The 14,639-nt window shown below is 24.6% G+C and overlaps 2 protein-coding genes across 4 annotated transcripts in view; one reads left to right on the top strand and one right to left on the bottom strand.

The window, feature by feature from the left end:
• LOC142238866 (uncharacterized) overlaps window positions 1–10,415 on the top strand; it is a 30,024-nt gene extending 19,609 nt beyond the window's left edge. For 2 of the 3 annotated variants that reach the window (XM_075310592.1, XM_075310594.1), the window contains one exon: window positions 9,045–10,415. In XM_075310592.1, coding sequence (XP_075166707.1) covers window positions 9,045–10,316 — 1,272 coding nt within the window. In that variant the 3' untranslated portion in view covers window positions 10,317–10,415. Of the gene's footprint in view, window positions 1–8,682; window positions 8,982–9,044 lie in introns of those variants that run through there. The other variant, XM_075310593.1, reaches the window with a different exon arrangement.
• Window positions 1–14,064, bottom strand: part of LOC142238867 (divergent protein kinase domain 2A) — a 42,032-nt gene extending 27,968 nt beyond the window's left edge. The window contains exon 1 of the mRNA XM_075310595.1: window positions 13,927–14,064. Within this exon, the coding sequence (XP_075166710.1) occupies window positions 13,927–13,930 (4 nt within the window). The 5' untranslated portion in view covers window positions 13,931–14,064. The remainder of the gene's footprint in view (window positions 1–13,926) is intronic.
• Window positions 14,065–14,639: the final 575 nt, after the last annotated feature.

The following is a 14,639-nucleotide window of genomic DNA, read 5'->3' as shown; positions in this document are numbered from 1 at the left end:
AAAATTTTGACAAAAATAAAATTTTGAGAAAATTTTCTATAAATATATAAAATATATAAAATTTTGACAAAATTTTCTATAGAAATAAAATTTTGCGAAAATTTTCTATAGAAATAAAATGTTGACAAAATTTTCTATAGAAAGAACATTTTGACAAAAATAAAATTTTTAGAAAATTTTCTATAAATATATAAAATATATAAAATTTTGACAAAATTTTCTATAGAAATAAAATTTTGCGAAAATTTTCTATAGAAATAAAAGGTTGACACAATTTTCTACAATAATAAAATTTACTGTAGAAATAAAATTTTGACAAAATTTTCCATAAAAATAAAATTTTGATAAAATTTTCTATAGAAATAGAATTGTGACAAAATTTTCTATAGAAATGAAATTTTGACAAACTTTTCTATAGAAATAAAATTTTGACAAAATTTTACGACGCCAACTATTTATTGTTATTTTTCAACGACAATATGACAAAATTTTCTATTAATTTTTGCCACATGAAAATGTAGGTTATTTTAGAAAATTTTAACTATACTGTATTAAAACGACGATATCCTAAAAATATTTTTTTTTTTTTGACAAATTGGGGAAAAATGTTAGACATTATAAATGTTTTCAGTTGTTAAGGAAAATATCGTAAAATTCCATCATTTTAAGAAATTTTGGTGTTAAAAATTGTAAAAATGTCTTTACCGCCATAAGAATTTGTAGTAAAATTTAGAAATCCTAATACATTCCGAGCTATTTAGTGCAAAATATGAATTTAGTTAATATCTTTACTATCTGTACTTTACTACTTTATTTTTAATTCATAATTTTCACCCTTTTTAGTTCATTTAAGTAACGTAACTTGACTAAACCCTAATAATTTCCATGAACTAAAATAGAGTTAAATTGGCTTTAGAGCCATGGAGGATTCACTTTTATTTTTTGTTTTTAGTAAAACCTTTGTGGCCACGACAATATTTTTTTCTGTGCACATATATTTAATAAATAGGTCTGAAGCTATATGATTTGAATACAAAATTACCGGTCGGTAATGTGCTCACGTGTTTCTCCATTGAAAAGATCAACACCAACAAAAACAAACTTATATATGTACAAGTATAAAGTCAGTACATATTAAGTGCAAATATAGAAAAAAATATTACGTCTAAACAAATTCAATAAAATCAATAAACTTTGTGTTGATCATGAAACTGTGACATTGAAATGTGAATTTAGATATACATACATGTACGATACACCTACTGAAAGTTAATTGCCTTTAATTCTTAATTGTTAGAACTCATATGTGTTTCCTATTTTTACAAAGAATATTAGAAGAAATTTATTAATTTAGTATAGCATTGCAAATTAACAGATTAATTTTAAATATAGACACTTTCAGTCATTACAATTGTTTAAAAAACAAGGAGTGATCATAAAATAATAAATAAACTTCTAAAATAAAATAATAAATCATTTCTTTCGAAGAAACATTTTTTTTTCATAATAATCACAACAATTTGATCAAATGTTGGAAAATAAAATTTTTTTCTTTGGTAAAATTTTCTTCAAATTTTTGCTCAAGTGGCAACCATGATTGTAATTGGAATCGTAAATTCGACTTTTTCACAATTTGCTTATAAATAAAGTGGACTTTTAATGTCAAATCGAATCAAATATCGCATTCGCATGTTTTTTTCGTTAAAATTTGATTTTGGTCTCTATCAAAAGTCGATTAGTCGATTGTTAGACAGCAAGCCCAGTTTTAAGAACCATATTGAAGAAATCGATCTTTGTACTCATTCAAAATTGCAAAAGTGATATTTCAGGGAAACCAGAAGCAATTGGTATGCGAGTACGACGAGTATACTGTGTGAAATCGAGAAAAAATATATATTCCAAAAATTACTGGACTGACTACTAAATGAACCTGAAAAAATCGTGTTGCCCTTTAACCTAAAAATTATAGTTTTTTTTTAATAAGGAAAAAAATAATTTTAAAAAATGAATATAGGTTTCATAATGGCACATATTATAGCTCCATAATATTACTTATACGATCTCATTTAATATTACTTATACGATCTAAAGAACGCTATTAATTAATGTCACTCATACGACTACTAAGTTTTCACAGTGGAAAATAAAAACATTATTTCATAAAATAGTTGAAAAAATACTTGAAGTACCCAAGTATTTTTCTTTCCAATAAGTTAATTAATTTGACATACGAAAATATATGCCTTTTTAAACAAAACTAAAATATAATAATAAAATTCATACATTTTACAATCAATTCATCAAATTGCCATGAATGCCAATGGTTAATACAAATTTTAAAACAATTGTTTGCTATCGTTTGTTAACATTGTGCTATTTTTATTCAGCATTATAAGGATTTTATTATAAAATGGAAGGGTAATGACCGATATAAGATATTCAATTATTGTTATCAATACATGAAGTTAAAGTATTAACAATAGGCATGTTTTCTCTTTACTGCTAAAAGTGAAGGAAAATGCTGACTAATATTGGAAAATTTTTACAAACGACGATAGCACACCGATGATATCACAAAAATAAGTAAATATTTTTTGGCATATTAAACTCAAAATTTTTTTCACTCATTAAAGAAAAATTCGTAATTTAAAGGCAAAAATTGAAGTTCAATATATCTTTAGCACCATACGTAAATTTTAAAAAGTTTATGAAATTCGGAACTATTTTATGGACGTACGAATTTAGAAAATCTTTATGCCTCATTTTTAATAATATTTTACCATTTTTTAATTCATTTAACTAATCTACACAAGCAATTATGAAAGTCAAGGAAACTTTCTAGAGGGTTCCGTGTTTTTGAGTGTAGAAGTGTTACTGGAGGCATTGATTGATTAAATATTTTTAGCTTATACCAACAAAGGAAAATTGCTACTTCTATAAAAATATAGAACTCACTTATAATAGACTTAGAGATATGTTGACTTAATATTGACTTTATAGAAAATTTAGGTAAAATTTTATTTTTTATAGGAAAAATTGCCAAAATGTTATTTCTATAGAAAATTTTGTCAAAATTTTATTTCCATAGAAAATTTCGTCAAGATTTTATTTCCATAGAAAATTTTGTCAAAATTTTATTTCTATAGAAAATTTTGTCAAAATTTTATTTCTATAGAAAAAAATGTTTGGCAAAATTTTATTTCTATAGAAAATTTTGTAAAAATTTTATTTCTATAGAAATTTTTTTCAAAATTTTATTTCTATAGAAAATTTTGTCAAAATTTCATTTCTATTGAAAATTTTGTCAACATTGTATTTCTACAGAAAATTTTGTCAAAATTTTATTTCCATAAAAAATTTTGTCAAAATTTTATTTCTATAAAAAATTTTGTCAAAATTTTATTTCTATAGAAAATTTTGTCAAAATTTTATTTCTATAGAAAATTTTGTCAAAATTTTATTTCTATAGAAAATTTTGTCAATTTTATTTCTATAGAACGTTTTGTCAAAATTTTATTTCTATAGAAAATTTTGTCAAAATTTTATTTCTATAGAAAAGTTTGTCAAAATTTTATTTCTATAGAAAATTTTGTCAAAATTTTATTTCTATTGAAAATTTTGACAAAATTTTATTTCTATAGAAAATTTTATCAAAATTTTATTTCTATAGAAAATTTTGTCAAAATTTTATTTCTATAGAAAATTTTGTCAAAGTTTTATTTCTACAGAAAATTTTGTCAAAATTTTATTTCCATAGAAAATTTCGTCAAGATTTTATTTCCATAGAAAAATTTGTCAAAATTTTATTTCTATAGAAAATTGTATTTCTATAGAAAAAAATGTTTGTCGAAATTTTATTTCTATAGAAAATTTTGTAAAAATTTTATTTCTATAGAAATTTTTTTCAAAATTTTATTTCTATAGAAAATTTTGTCAAAATTTTATTTCTATTGAAAATTTTGTCAACATTGTATTTCTACAGAAAATTTTGTCAAAATTTTATTTCCATAAAAAATTTTGTCAAAATTTTATTTCCATAAAAAATTTTGTCAAAATTTTATTTCTATAAAAAATTTTCTCAAAATTTTATTTCTATAGAAAATTGTGTCAAAATTTTATTTCTATAGAAAATTTTGTCAAAATTTTATTTCTATAGAAAATTTTGTCAAAATTTTATTTCTATAGAAAATTTTGTCAAAATTTTATTTCTATAGAAAATTTTGTCAAAATTTTATTTCTATAGAAAATTTTGTCAAAATTTTATTTTTATAAAAAACTTTGTCAAAATTTTATTTCTATAGAAAATTTTGTCAAAATTTTGTTTCTATAGAAAAGTTTGTCAACATATTATTATTGTAGAAAATTTTGTCAAAATTGTATTTCTATAGAAATAAAATTTTGTCAATATTTTATTCATAGAGAAAATTTTGTCAAAATTTTATTTCTATTGATAATTTTATCAAAATTTTATTTCTATAGAAAATTTTGTCATAATTTTATTTCTATAGAAAATTTTGTCAAAGTTTTATTTCTACAGAAAATTTTGTCAAAATTTTATTTCCATAGAAAATTTCGTCAAGATTTTATTTCCATAGAAAAATTTGTCAACATTTTATTTCTATAGAAAATTGTATTTCTATAGAAAAAAATGTTTGTCAAAATTTTATTTCTATAGAAAATTTTGTAAAAATTTTATTTCTATAGAAATTTTTTTCAAAATTTTATTTCCATAAAAAATTTTGTCAAAATTTTATTTCTATAAAAAATTTTGTCAAAATTTTATTTCTATAGAAAATTTTGTCAAAATTTTATTTCTATAGAAAATTTTGTCAAAATTTTATTTCTATAGAAAATTTTGTCAAAATTTTATTTCTATAGAAAATTTTGTCACAATTTTATTTCTATAGAAAATTTTGTCAAAATTTTATTTCTATAGAAAATTTTGTCAAAATTTTATTTCTATAAAAAACTTTGTCAAAATTTTATTTCTATAGAAAATTTTGTCAAAATTTTGTTTCTATAGAAAAGTTTGTCAACATATTATTATTGTAGAAAATTTTGTCAAAATTGTATTTCTATAGAAAATATTGTCAAAAATTTATTTCTATAGGAAATTTTATCAAAATTTTATTTCTATAGAAAACTTTGTCAAAATTTAATTTCTATAGAAAATTTTGTCAAAAGTTTATTTCTATTGAAAAATTTGTCAAAATTTTATTTCTATAGAAAATTTTGTCAAAATTTTATTTCTATAGAAATAAAATTTTGTCAATATTTTATTCATAGAGAAAATTTTGTCAAAATTTTATTTCTATTGATAATTTTATCAAAATTTTATATCTATAGAAAATTTTGTCAAAATTTTATTCCTAAAGAAAATTTTATAAACATTTTATTTATACAGAAAATTGTATTAAAATTGTATTTCTACAGGAAATTTTGTCAAAATTGTATTTCTACAGGAAATTTTGTCAAAATTGTATTTCTATAGAAAATTTTGTCAAAATTTTATTTCTTATATTTCATGTTAGCCTGATAATGAAACAGGCAATTGACGTCCAAATGCATTATATCTAATTATACAATTATTATTTTTCGAGCTTATGGACAGATATAGATTAAGGAACATGGTTAATAGAGCCATTGAAAAGAAAACGCCAGATACCAATCTATACACGCCTGGACTGTACATGTTTCGGTTCGGGCGAATGAACCTTTCCACAGCCTTTAGTATAGATCTGGCTGGGAGAGATAACTCAATTTTGGGCCCTTTATGCTAACTCCTTATGGAGAAAACATTTGGGAAATTTCCTCTTACAAATTGAATCATCTTTTCTCCCACTGTACATCATCTTTTCATATAACTTACAAGTCCCTTAATCTTATTTTTATTTCGTTTTGTTACATAGTAATGCAACAACACGAAATTTTATTTTTAGAAAGCTAATTTGTTAGAATTCACCTAAGTGGTGAACAGTCGAACAATGCTTATTGTTTCTACAGTCAACTACAACATATGACAATTAACAGAAACTGGTTTCCAGGATACAACAAAAATTCTAACGCGTACATTAGTCGTGTTTTTCCTAGTTTTACGACGGGCTCATCGTTGCTTATTATATTTCATGTTAGCCTGATAATGAAACAGGCAATTGACGTCCAAATGCATTATATCTAATTATACAATTATTATTTTTCGAGCTTATGGACAGATATAGATTAAGGAACATGGTTAATAGAGCCATTGAAAAGAAAACGCCAGATACCAATCTATACACGCCTGGACTGTACATGTTTCGGTTCGGGCGAATGAACCTTTCCACAGCCTTTAGTATAGATCTGGCTGGGAGAGATAACTCAATTTTGGGCCCTTTATGCTAACTCCTTATGGAGAAAACATTTGGGAAATTTCCTCTTACAAATTGAATCATCTTTTGTCAAAATTTTATTTCTATAGAAAATTTTGTCAAAATTTTATTTCTATAGAAAATTTTGTCAAAATTTTATTTCTATAGAAAATTTTGTCAAAATTTTATTTCTATAGAAAATGTTGTCAAAAATTTATTTCTATAGAAAATGTTGTCAAAATTTTATTTCTATAGAAAATTTTGTCAAAATTTTATTTCTATAGAAAATTTGGTCAAAAATGTATTTCTATAGAAAATTTTGTCAAAATTTTATTTCTATAGAAAATTTTGTCAAAATTTTATTTCTATAGAAAAATTTGTCAAAATTTTATTTCTTTTGTTTTGTTATTGTTGGTTTTGTTCTTTAAGCATTGTTGTTGTTTTTTTATTTCAGCTTAAAACCATACATTGACTAAACTACTCTGTTGGTTAAGCTACTCTTGTAGTTTAGTCAATGTATGGTTTTAAGCTGAAATAAAAAAACAACAACAAATTTTATTTCTATAGAAAATTTTGTCAAAATTTTATTTCTATAGAAAATTTTGTCAAAATTTTATTTCTATAAAAAACTTTGTCAAAATTTTATTTCTATAGAAAATTTTGTCAAAGTTTTATTTCTATAGAAAAGTTTGTCAACATTTTATTATTGTAGAAAATTTTGTCAAAATTTTATTTCTATAGAAGATTTTGTCAAAATTTTATTTCTATAGAAAATTTTGTCAAAATTTTATTTCTATAGAAAATTTTGTCAAAATTTTATTTCTATAAAAAACTTTGTCAAAATTTTATTTCTATAGAAAATTTTGTCAAAGTTTTATTTCTATAGAAAAGTTTGTCAACATTTTATTATTGTAGAAAATTTTGTCAAAATTTTATTTCTATAGAAAATTTTGTCAAAATTTTATTTCTATAGAAAATTTTGTCAAAATTTTATTTCTATAGAAAATTTTGTCAAAATTTTATTTCTATAGAAAATTTTGTCAAAATTTTATTTCTATAGAAAATTTTGTCAAAATTTTATTTCTATAGAAAATTTTGTCAACATTTTTTTTCTATAGAAAATTTTGTCAAAATTGTATTTCTATAGAAAATGCTGTTAAAATGTTATTCCTGGAGAAAATAGAAAATGTTGTCAAAATTTTATTTAAAAGTATTGCAGGACTGTAATGATTTCCTTACCAAAAATTTCGACGAATCGAAATGTCATATTAGCCAAAATCGACTAATCGACTTTTGATAGTGACGTTACTCGACTTTTATCGAAAAAATTTAGGCTTTTTTATGCTGAAAACTTGGAAAAAAGTCGATAGTAGCAACATTGAAAGTAGATAATCGCACATTATTTCTAATTAAAAACATTTCTAATTAAAAAGTTAATTGCAGTTTAAATTTTTTCCAATTAATAAATTAATTGATACAATACAAGATAGAAACATTAAATTAATTATCTCAATGAGTGAACATTTTAAAATTAACGTTTTAATCGAATTCGGAAGACTAAGTTTGTTAAAAAAAGTGATGAACATTTAATTTTTAATTAAAAATTTATTTCAAACAATCAAACTAAATATATTAAGCCAATTCAGAAAATAATTGAAAATAGTTATATTTTTTAATTAAAAAATTGAGTTTTGCAATCAAAACTTCAATTAAATTTTTAATTGAATCAATTAAAAAATTAATTGTAATTTGCTAATGAAATCAAGTATTTTTTTATGCCCAATTAACACCTTGATTGATACTACAATCTTGATTGAAGACATTTCAATTAAAAAATTAATTTCGTGATTGAATCAAAAAAAAATTGTGTGCAGAAGTTAACTTAGTCGAAAATCGACTTTCTCAAATTTTGAAAAGGTCAACTTTTTGATTCCCTTTACAATCCCTAAGTGAGGCCATATCAAAACTTTATTTATTCCAGTTTAAGCGCAATTCGACCGTGAAAATGTATCTTCTCGTAGGCCACGGTCAAATTGAGCTTTAATTTTATGTGGAATTTTTCAAACGAGTTGAAAATGAGTCTATGTTGCAAAATAAATTGCCTCTCCTTTTCCTAGACTAAGTACTTATCCGACCATTCTCGTAGAAGCTACTTTGATATTTTTTTTTTGTTTATTTCTATTTTGAATATTTCAAAAAGCAATTCATTCATCATCGATCTAAATTCAAAAAGTCAATCTGTCTGGTTTTATGTTTTCATAGCATAATGACCTAATTCTGATATGGATTTATTTCTTTGAAATTCAAAAAAAATTGGAGATCTTTTTGTCATATTTTTGCACAGTATCCAATGGCTCGAAGTCTTCGAGCATAATTGTATAAAGAAAGATTGTCGTAAATGAATACCGTTAATCATATGGATAAATTAGCGTAGCTATTTGGCCATTACCATAGCTTTTAGCCAAAGTTAAAATGAAATCACATAAAACCAGTTTTTGGAATTCTTTATGGCCTTTCTTTGAGACGAGCCTTTTTTCATTTCATTATGCTTAAGGGCTTCTTTGGTTTAAATATTCATGAGACTTCATTAGCTGAAACATGGTTGGGTAAAAACACGTGCTTTTGCGAGATTTGGTATTTTTAGATATTTTTTCTTATACACAAACAAACTAAAAGCTTTCTTTTTTCTCTTTGTAGATGGCCACACCAGCGGAAACCTTGACAGTTTGTACAAAACCCAAGTTTTTAATAGAAAATTTTAAAAAACAGACAGATTTCTTAACTTCGCTTTCTTTGCGCTATGAACAACTGTTGGCAAGTGAAAAATACTATGATTGTATCTTCCTGGTGGGGGAACATGAAGTACGATGCCATAAATTAATTTTGGCCACCTCTAGTCCTGTATTTGAGGCCATGTTCTATGGACCAATAAGTGAAAAACAAAATGTCATAGAAATTCTGGACATGAGCTATGACATCTTTAAACTCATGATTGTCTACATCTATAAGGGATCATTGGATTTTTGTACGCTGTCATTGGAAGAAACTATAGAACTTTACTATGGCGCAGAGAAATATCTACTCAATGATTTGAAATTGGAATGTTTGGAAGCTATACAATTGAAACTGAGATTCTCGAATATTTTGGCTGCATTAGAGTTAAGCATATGTCTGGATCTTAGTAGTCTACTGACAATTTGTTTCAATTTCTTCACCCGTTGCTGTTTGAAGGAAGCTCAATTTGTGGCCCATTTGAAATCACATTACTATCATGTCTCCAAGGATTGTATTAAAACCATTATATCTATGTGTAAAGAACAAATACCAGCCCAGAATTTACTTTGGTTCATATACGAATGGTGTCAACAGGAATGTGAAGAAATGGGCCTGAAGCAAACCGAATGTTCCACCATTATTGAAGATCTCAATCTAAAGGAATGCAATGATCTTATGGAGGATGGCAATGGAAATGGAAATCTTAAGCCTCAGCATTCCCAATCCATTGAAAGATGTTATTATAAGGCTTGTAGACCCTTTACAGTTGACTATGATAATTGTGAATGGTCTACGCATATAAAATCGAATCGTTTCATTTCACTTCAAGGATTGACTCTACATAGCCGTTTGACACCCCATTTAACCCGCCTATGTATACCCACCGATTACTATGAAAATATGACCATTGAAATAACAGCCCCCAATCATGATGAATCTTTACAATGGAGCCACAGTGTAAACAAACAATTAACCAAATACAATTGTGATGTCAATGTAAAATGGTCCAAGGGTATAGTACTATCACCCGACATAGAATATCATATTAAAATATTATGGCAACCTTCACAGTGTCAAGGTGCCGAATATCCTTGTAGTTTATTTTCTACAAATGTAGAGGGTATACAGTTTCGCGATTTGGATACTCATAGTGGTAGTTTAATTAAGGGTATACATTTAATAAATTTAGTTTAAGTAAATTATAATGAAATCATTGATTCATCTATAAAATTTTAAGTTAATTATAATGAAATAATAAATTTAAAAAAAACTACAAATATATACAAAAATATATATTAATATTTGTTTCTATTTTGTTGAAGTTGACAAAATTTTCTATAAAAATAAAATTTTGACAAAATTTTCCATAGAAATAAAATTTTGACAAAGTTTTCTATATAAATAAAATTCTGACAAAATTTTCTATAGAAATAAAATGTTGGCAAAATTTTCATTAGAAATAAAATTTTCTATAGAAATAAAATTTTGACAAAATTTTCTATAGAAATAAAATTTTGACAAAATTTCTTTAGAAATAAAAATTTGACAAAATTTCCTATAGATATAAAATTTAGACAAAATTTTCTATAGAAATAAAATTTTGACAAAAAATTCTATTAAAACAAAATTTTGAAAAAAAAATCTATAGAAATAAAATTTTGACAAAATTTTCTATAGAAACAAAATTTTGTATACAATTTAAACATAATTTCCATAGAAACAAAATTTTGACATAATTTTCTATAGAAATACAATTTTGACAAAATTTTCTATAAAAAAAATATGGACAAAATTTTGTATAAAATTTAAACAAAATTTCTATACAAATTAAATTCTGAGATAATTTTCTATAGAAATAAAATTTTGACATCATTTTCTATAGAAATAAAATTTTGACAAAATTTTCTATAGAAATAAAATTTTGACAAATTTTTCTATAGAAATGACATTTTGACAAAATTATCTATAGAAATGACATTTTAACAAAATTATTCATAGAAATAAAATTTTGACAATATTTTGTATAAAATTTAAACAAAATTTCCATACAAATAAAATTTTGACATAATTTTCTATAAAAATAAAATTTTCTACAGAAATAGAAGTTTGACAAAAAATTCTATAGAAATAAAATTTTGACACAATTTTCTATAGAAACAAAATTTGGACAAAATTTTCTAAAGATATAAAATTTTGACAAAATTTTCTATAGAAATAAAATTTTGACAAAATTTTCTATAGAAATAAAATTTGGACAAAATTTTATATAAAAATAAAACAAAATTTCCATAAAAATAAACATATTGACAAAATTTTCTGTAGAAATAAAATATTGACAAATTTTTCTATATAAATAAAATTTTGACAAAATTTTCTATATAAATAAAATTTTGACAAAATTTTCTATAGAAATAAAATTTTGACAAAATTTTCTATAGAAATAAAATTTTGACAATAATTAAATGTTGACAAAAATTTCTATAGAAATAAAATTTAGACAAAATTTTGTATAAAATTTAAACAAAATTTCCATACAAATAAAAATTTGACAAAATTTTCTATAGAAATAAAATTTTGACAAAATTTTCTATAGAAATAAAATTTTGACAAAATTTTCTATAGAAATAAAATTTTGACAAAATTTTCTATAGAAATAAAATTTTGACAAAATTTTCTATAGAAATAAAATTTTGACAAAATTTTCTATAGAAATAAAATTTTGACAAAATTTTCTATAGAAATAAAATGTTGACATAATTTTCTATAAAAATAAAATTTTCTACAGAAATAGAATTTTGACAAAAAACAAGCACAATTCTGTCATGAAACGATACAGAAACTCCGCAGATACACACCACATACCAAGGAATCATTGTAACGTATCATACGAAGGAGTTTCGATGAAAGCGGTGAATTTTTATCGGCTGGGAATGTCAACCCAATTCTCCTTCGAACTGTTGTCATGGGTCGCCGAATTTTGCACAGGGCTCATATTGCGTATAGCCTCCATATGAACATATGTATATCAGATTTGAATTCCAAAAAATTCCGATGAACTAATGATGTTTGTCGGTTCTAATTTTTATTCGAGTGCATATAAGTGATAATTGTTACACCGTCTAGTTTAATTTAATTTATATTTAATAATCAAACCGAGCCCATATCGACTATGTGTTGATAGAAACATAATCGATTACCGAATTAACTGAAATTCGTCATACACAGAAGGTTAGGTTAGGTGGCAGCCCGATGTATCAGGATCACTTCGACCATTCAGTCCATTGTGATAGCACAGAGGTGAACTTCTCTCTTATCACTGAGTGCTGCCCTATTCCATGCTAAGCTCAATGACAAGGGACCCCTTTTTATAGCCGAGTCCGAACGTCGTTCCACATTGCAGTGAATCCACTTAGAGAAGCTTTCAAACACTCAGAAATGTCACCAGCATTACTGAGGTGGGATAATACACCGCTGAAAACCTTTATGGTGGTCGAAGCAGGAATCAAAACCCACGACTTTGTATATACAAGGCGGGCATGCTAACCATTGCAAAACCGTGACTCCAATTGAAACAATCAATTTTTTTCAAACAAAAAAACACAAACACAGTTAAGTGCAAATAATTACGTTTTTAATTTAAAAAATAACTGTGCTTTGCAATCAAAATCAAATATTTAATTGAATCAATTGAATTTCGTGATTAAATTTTTTCTGTGTATGGAATATTTTTTTCTGTGTATGGAATATTTTTGACCCGTTTTACATTGTAAACCTTTTTTCCAATTCCTGCAATTATTATTAGCCCTCAAATTCATAATTGACGGTATATGAACTTCAGAGTTATTTTTACTTGCTTTTAACTCAAAGTTTTATGTTAACAATCGTTTTGGAAGAAGTTCATTAAACTTTCTTCACATAAACCTGTGATGAGTGCGATAGGTATTATTATTTGTTTGGACAAAAATGTTTTAGGCTTTTTGTTTTTGCTTCGATGAAACCAGTTCCTAATGCTTGCTTACTGGAAATTAGGTGTCTATGTTGATGGCTATTATTTAGTTATTTTTGTTAGAACACATCGATAAAAACGAATATGATTGATGATCGAAACAAGAAGAAATTCTTGTATTTCATTGAAATCTTCGATACCTTTAAAAGTTGATTAACGATCAAAGATACTTTGGCATATCTTCAATTCATCTGTAATATACGATTTTAAAATTATGTCTAAGCAAATCAAAATTGCTGATGGGGTAAAATCAGTAGTCCAGGGAGTATTAAAATTCCATTTAGCCCATTTGTTGGAATGTTGCAAACTACATCCCAACCGAATTAAGAATCTTACTTTGGAGTTTGAGACGTTCTCCTAACTAAACAGAGCTACGTGTGAATTTTTTGAAAATTTTCTTTTTTTAAATTGCACAATTTTTTGAAAAATATTTCCAATTTTTAAGGTTAATTAATGTAAGCTTGCTTTTTTATCAAATTCGCAACGTAATCGAAATTAGCTTTAATATGCTTATATGGGGCTGGATTTTTATGTGAATTCTAAATTATCCCTTTATTACGTTTTGTTGGTAAGGAATGTTCATTATATTTGGCTAGATTTTGTGCATAAGCGATAATGAAAACTCCGAAATAGGCCCATTAAATTGAATCCAGAATTTCAATACTTTATCAAGAGTGCATTAACGCAAGGACTCAATTTTCTAATAATTCTAATAAATGTCAGCGAATGCAATTGAAATATTGCATATACAAATCTTTCTTTTATCTTTATAAAGAATATCAGAATATCCATACTCACCCATTTCATTTGTATATTTCAAAATTTGCGCAAACAAAAAACAAACTAGCCGAAGCAAAACAACATATGTTTATTGTGTTCGTACGGAGTTGCCAATTAATTAAACCTTGGTTAGTCTAGGACGTATCTACACGTAACACAAACAGTTTGTAAACCAACTAAATGAATGCGTAAACATAAGCGGACTATTACGGTACCCAATAAACACAAGAAATAACTCGTTTCCAAAAATTGTTCACAGAATTAACTTCAATTTGAGAAATTTTTGAGAAAATTGTGTTCTAAAAAACAGACACTATCATCAACAGTACATTGACAATAATTTCTCAAAATAAACATAAGCGGACTATTACGGTACCCAATAAACACAAGAAATAACTCGTTTCCAAAAATTGTTCACAGAATTAACTTCAATTTGAGAAATTTTTGAGAAAATTGTGTTCTAAAAAACAGACACTATCATCAACAGTACATTGACAATAATTTCTCAAAATAAAATTACTTGCTACATTTCAACTATAACTTAAACATTAGAGAATACGTTGAAGGCAACTATTTATAACGCCAGTTGATTTATGTCGAAGATAGTCTTCACTCTCAAATATGACTTTGCATAGCCATAGATAATTTCGAGAAACAATATCGCGTTTGCGATGAAGGGTAATGTACAAGGAAATCGTAAAGGGTGATTTTTTATAAGCTATACGAAATTA

Source organism: Haematobia irritans, chromosome 5 (genome assembly GCF_050003625.1).
Source record: "Haematobia irritans isolate KBUSLIRL chromosome 5, ASM5000362v1, whole genome shotgun sequence".
Taxonomy (NCBI): Eukaryota; Metazoa; Arthropoda; class Insecta; order Diptera; family Muscidae; genus Haematobia; species Haematobia irritans.
This window is presented reverse-complemented; position numbering and strand designations above follow the sequence as displayed.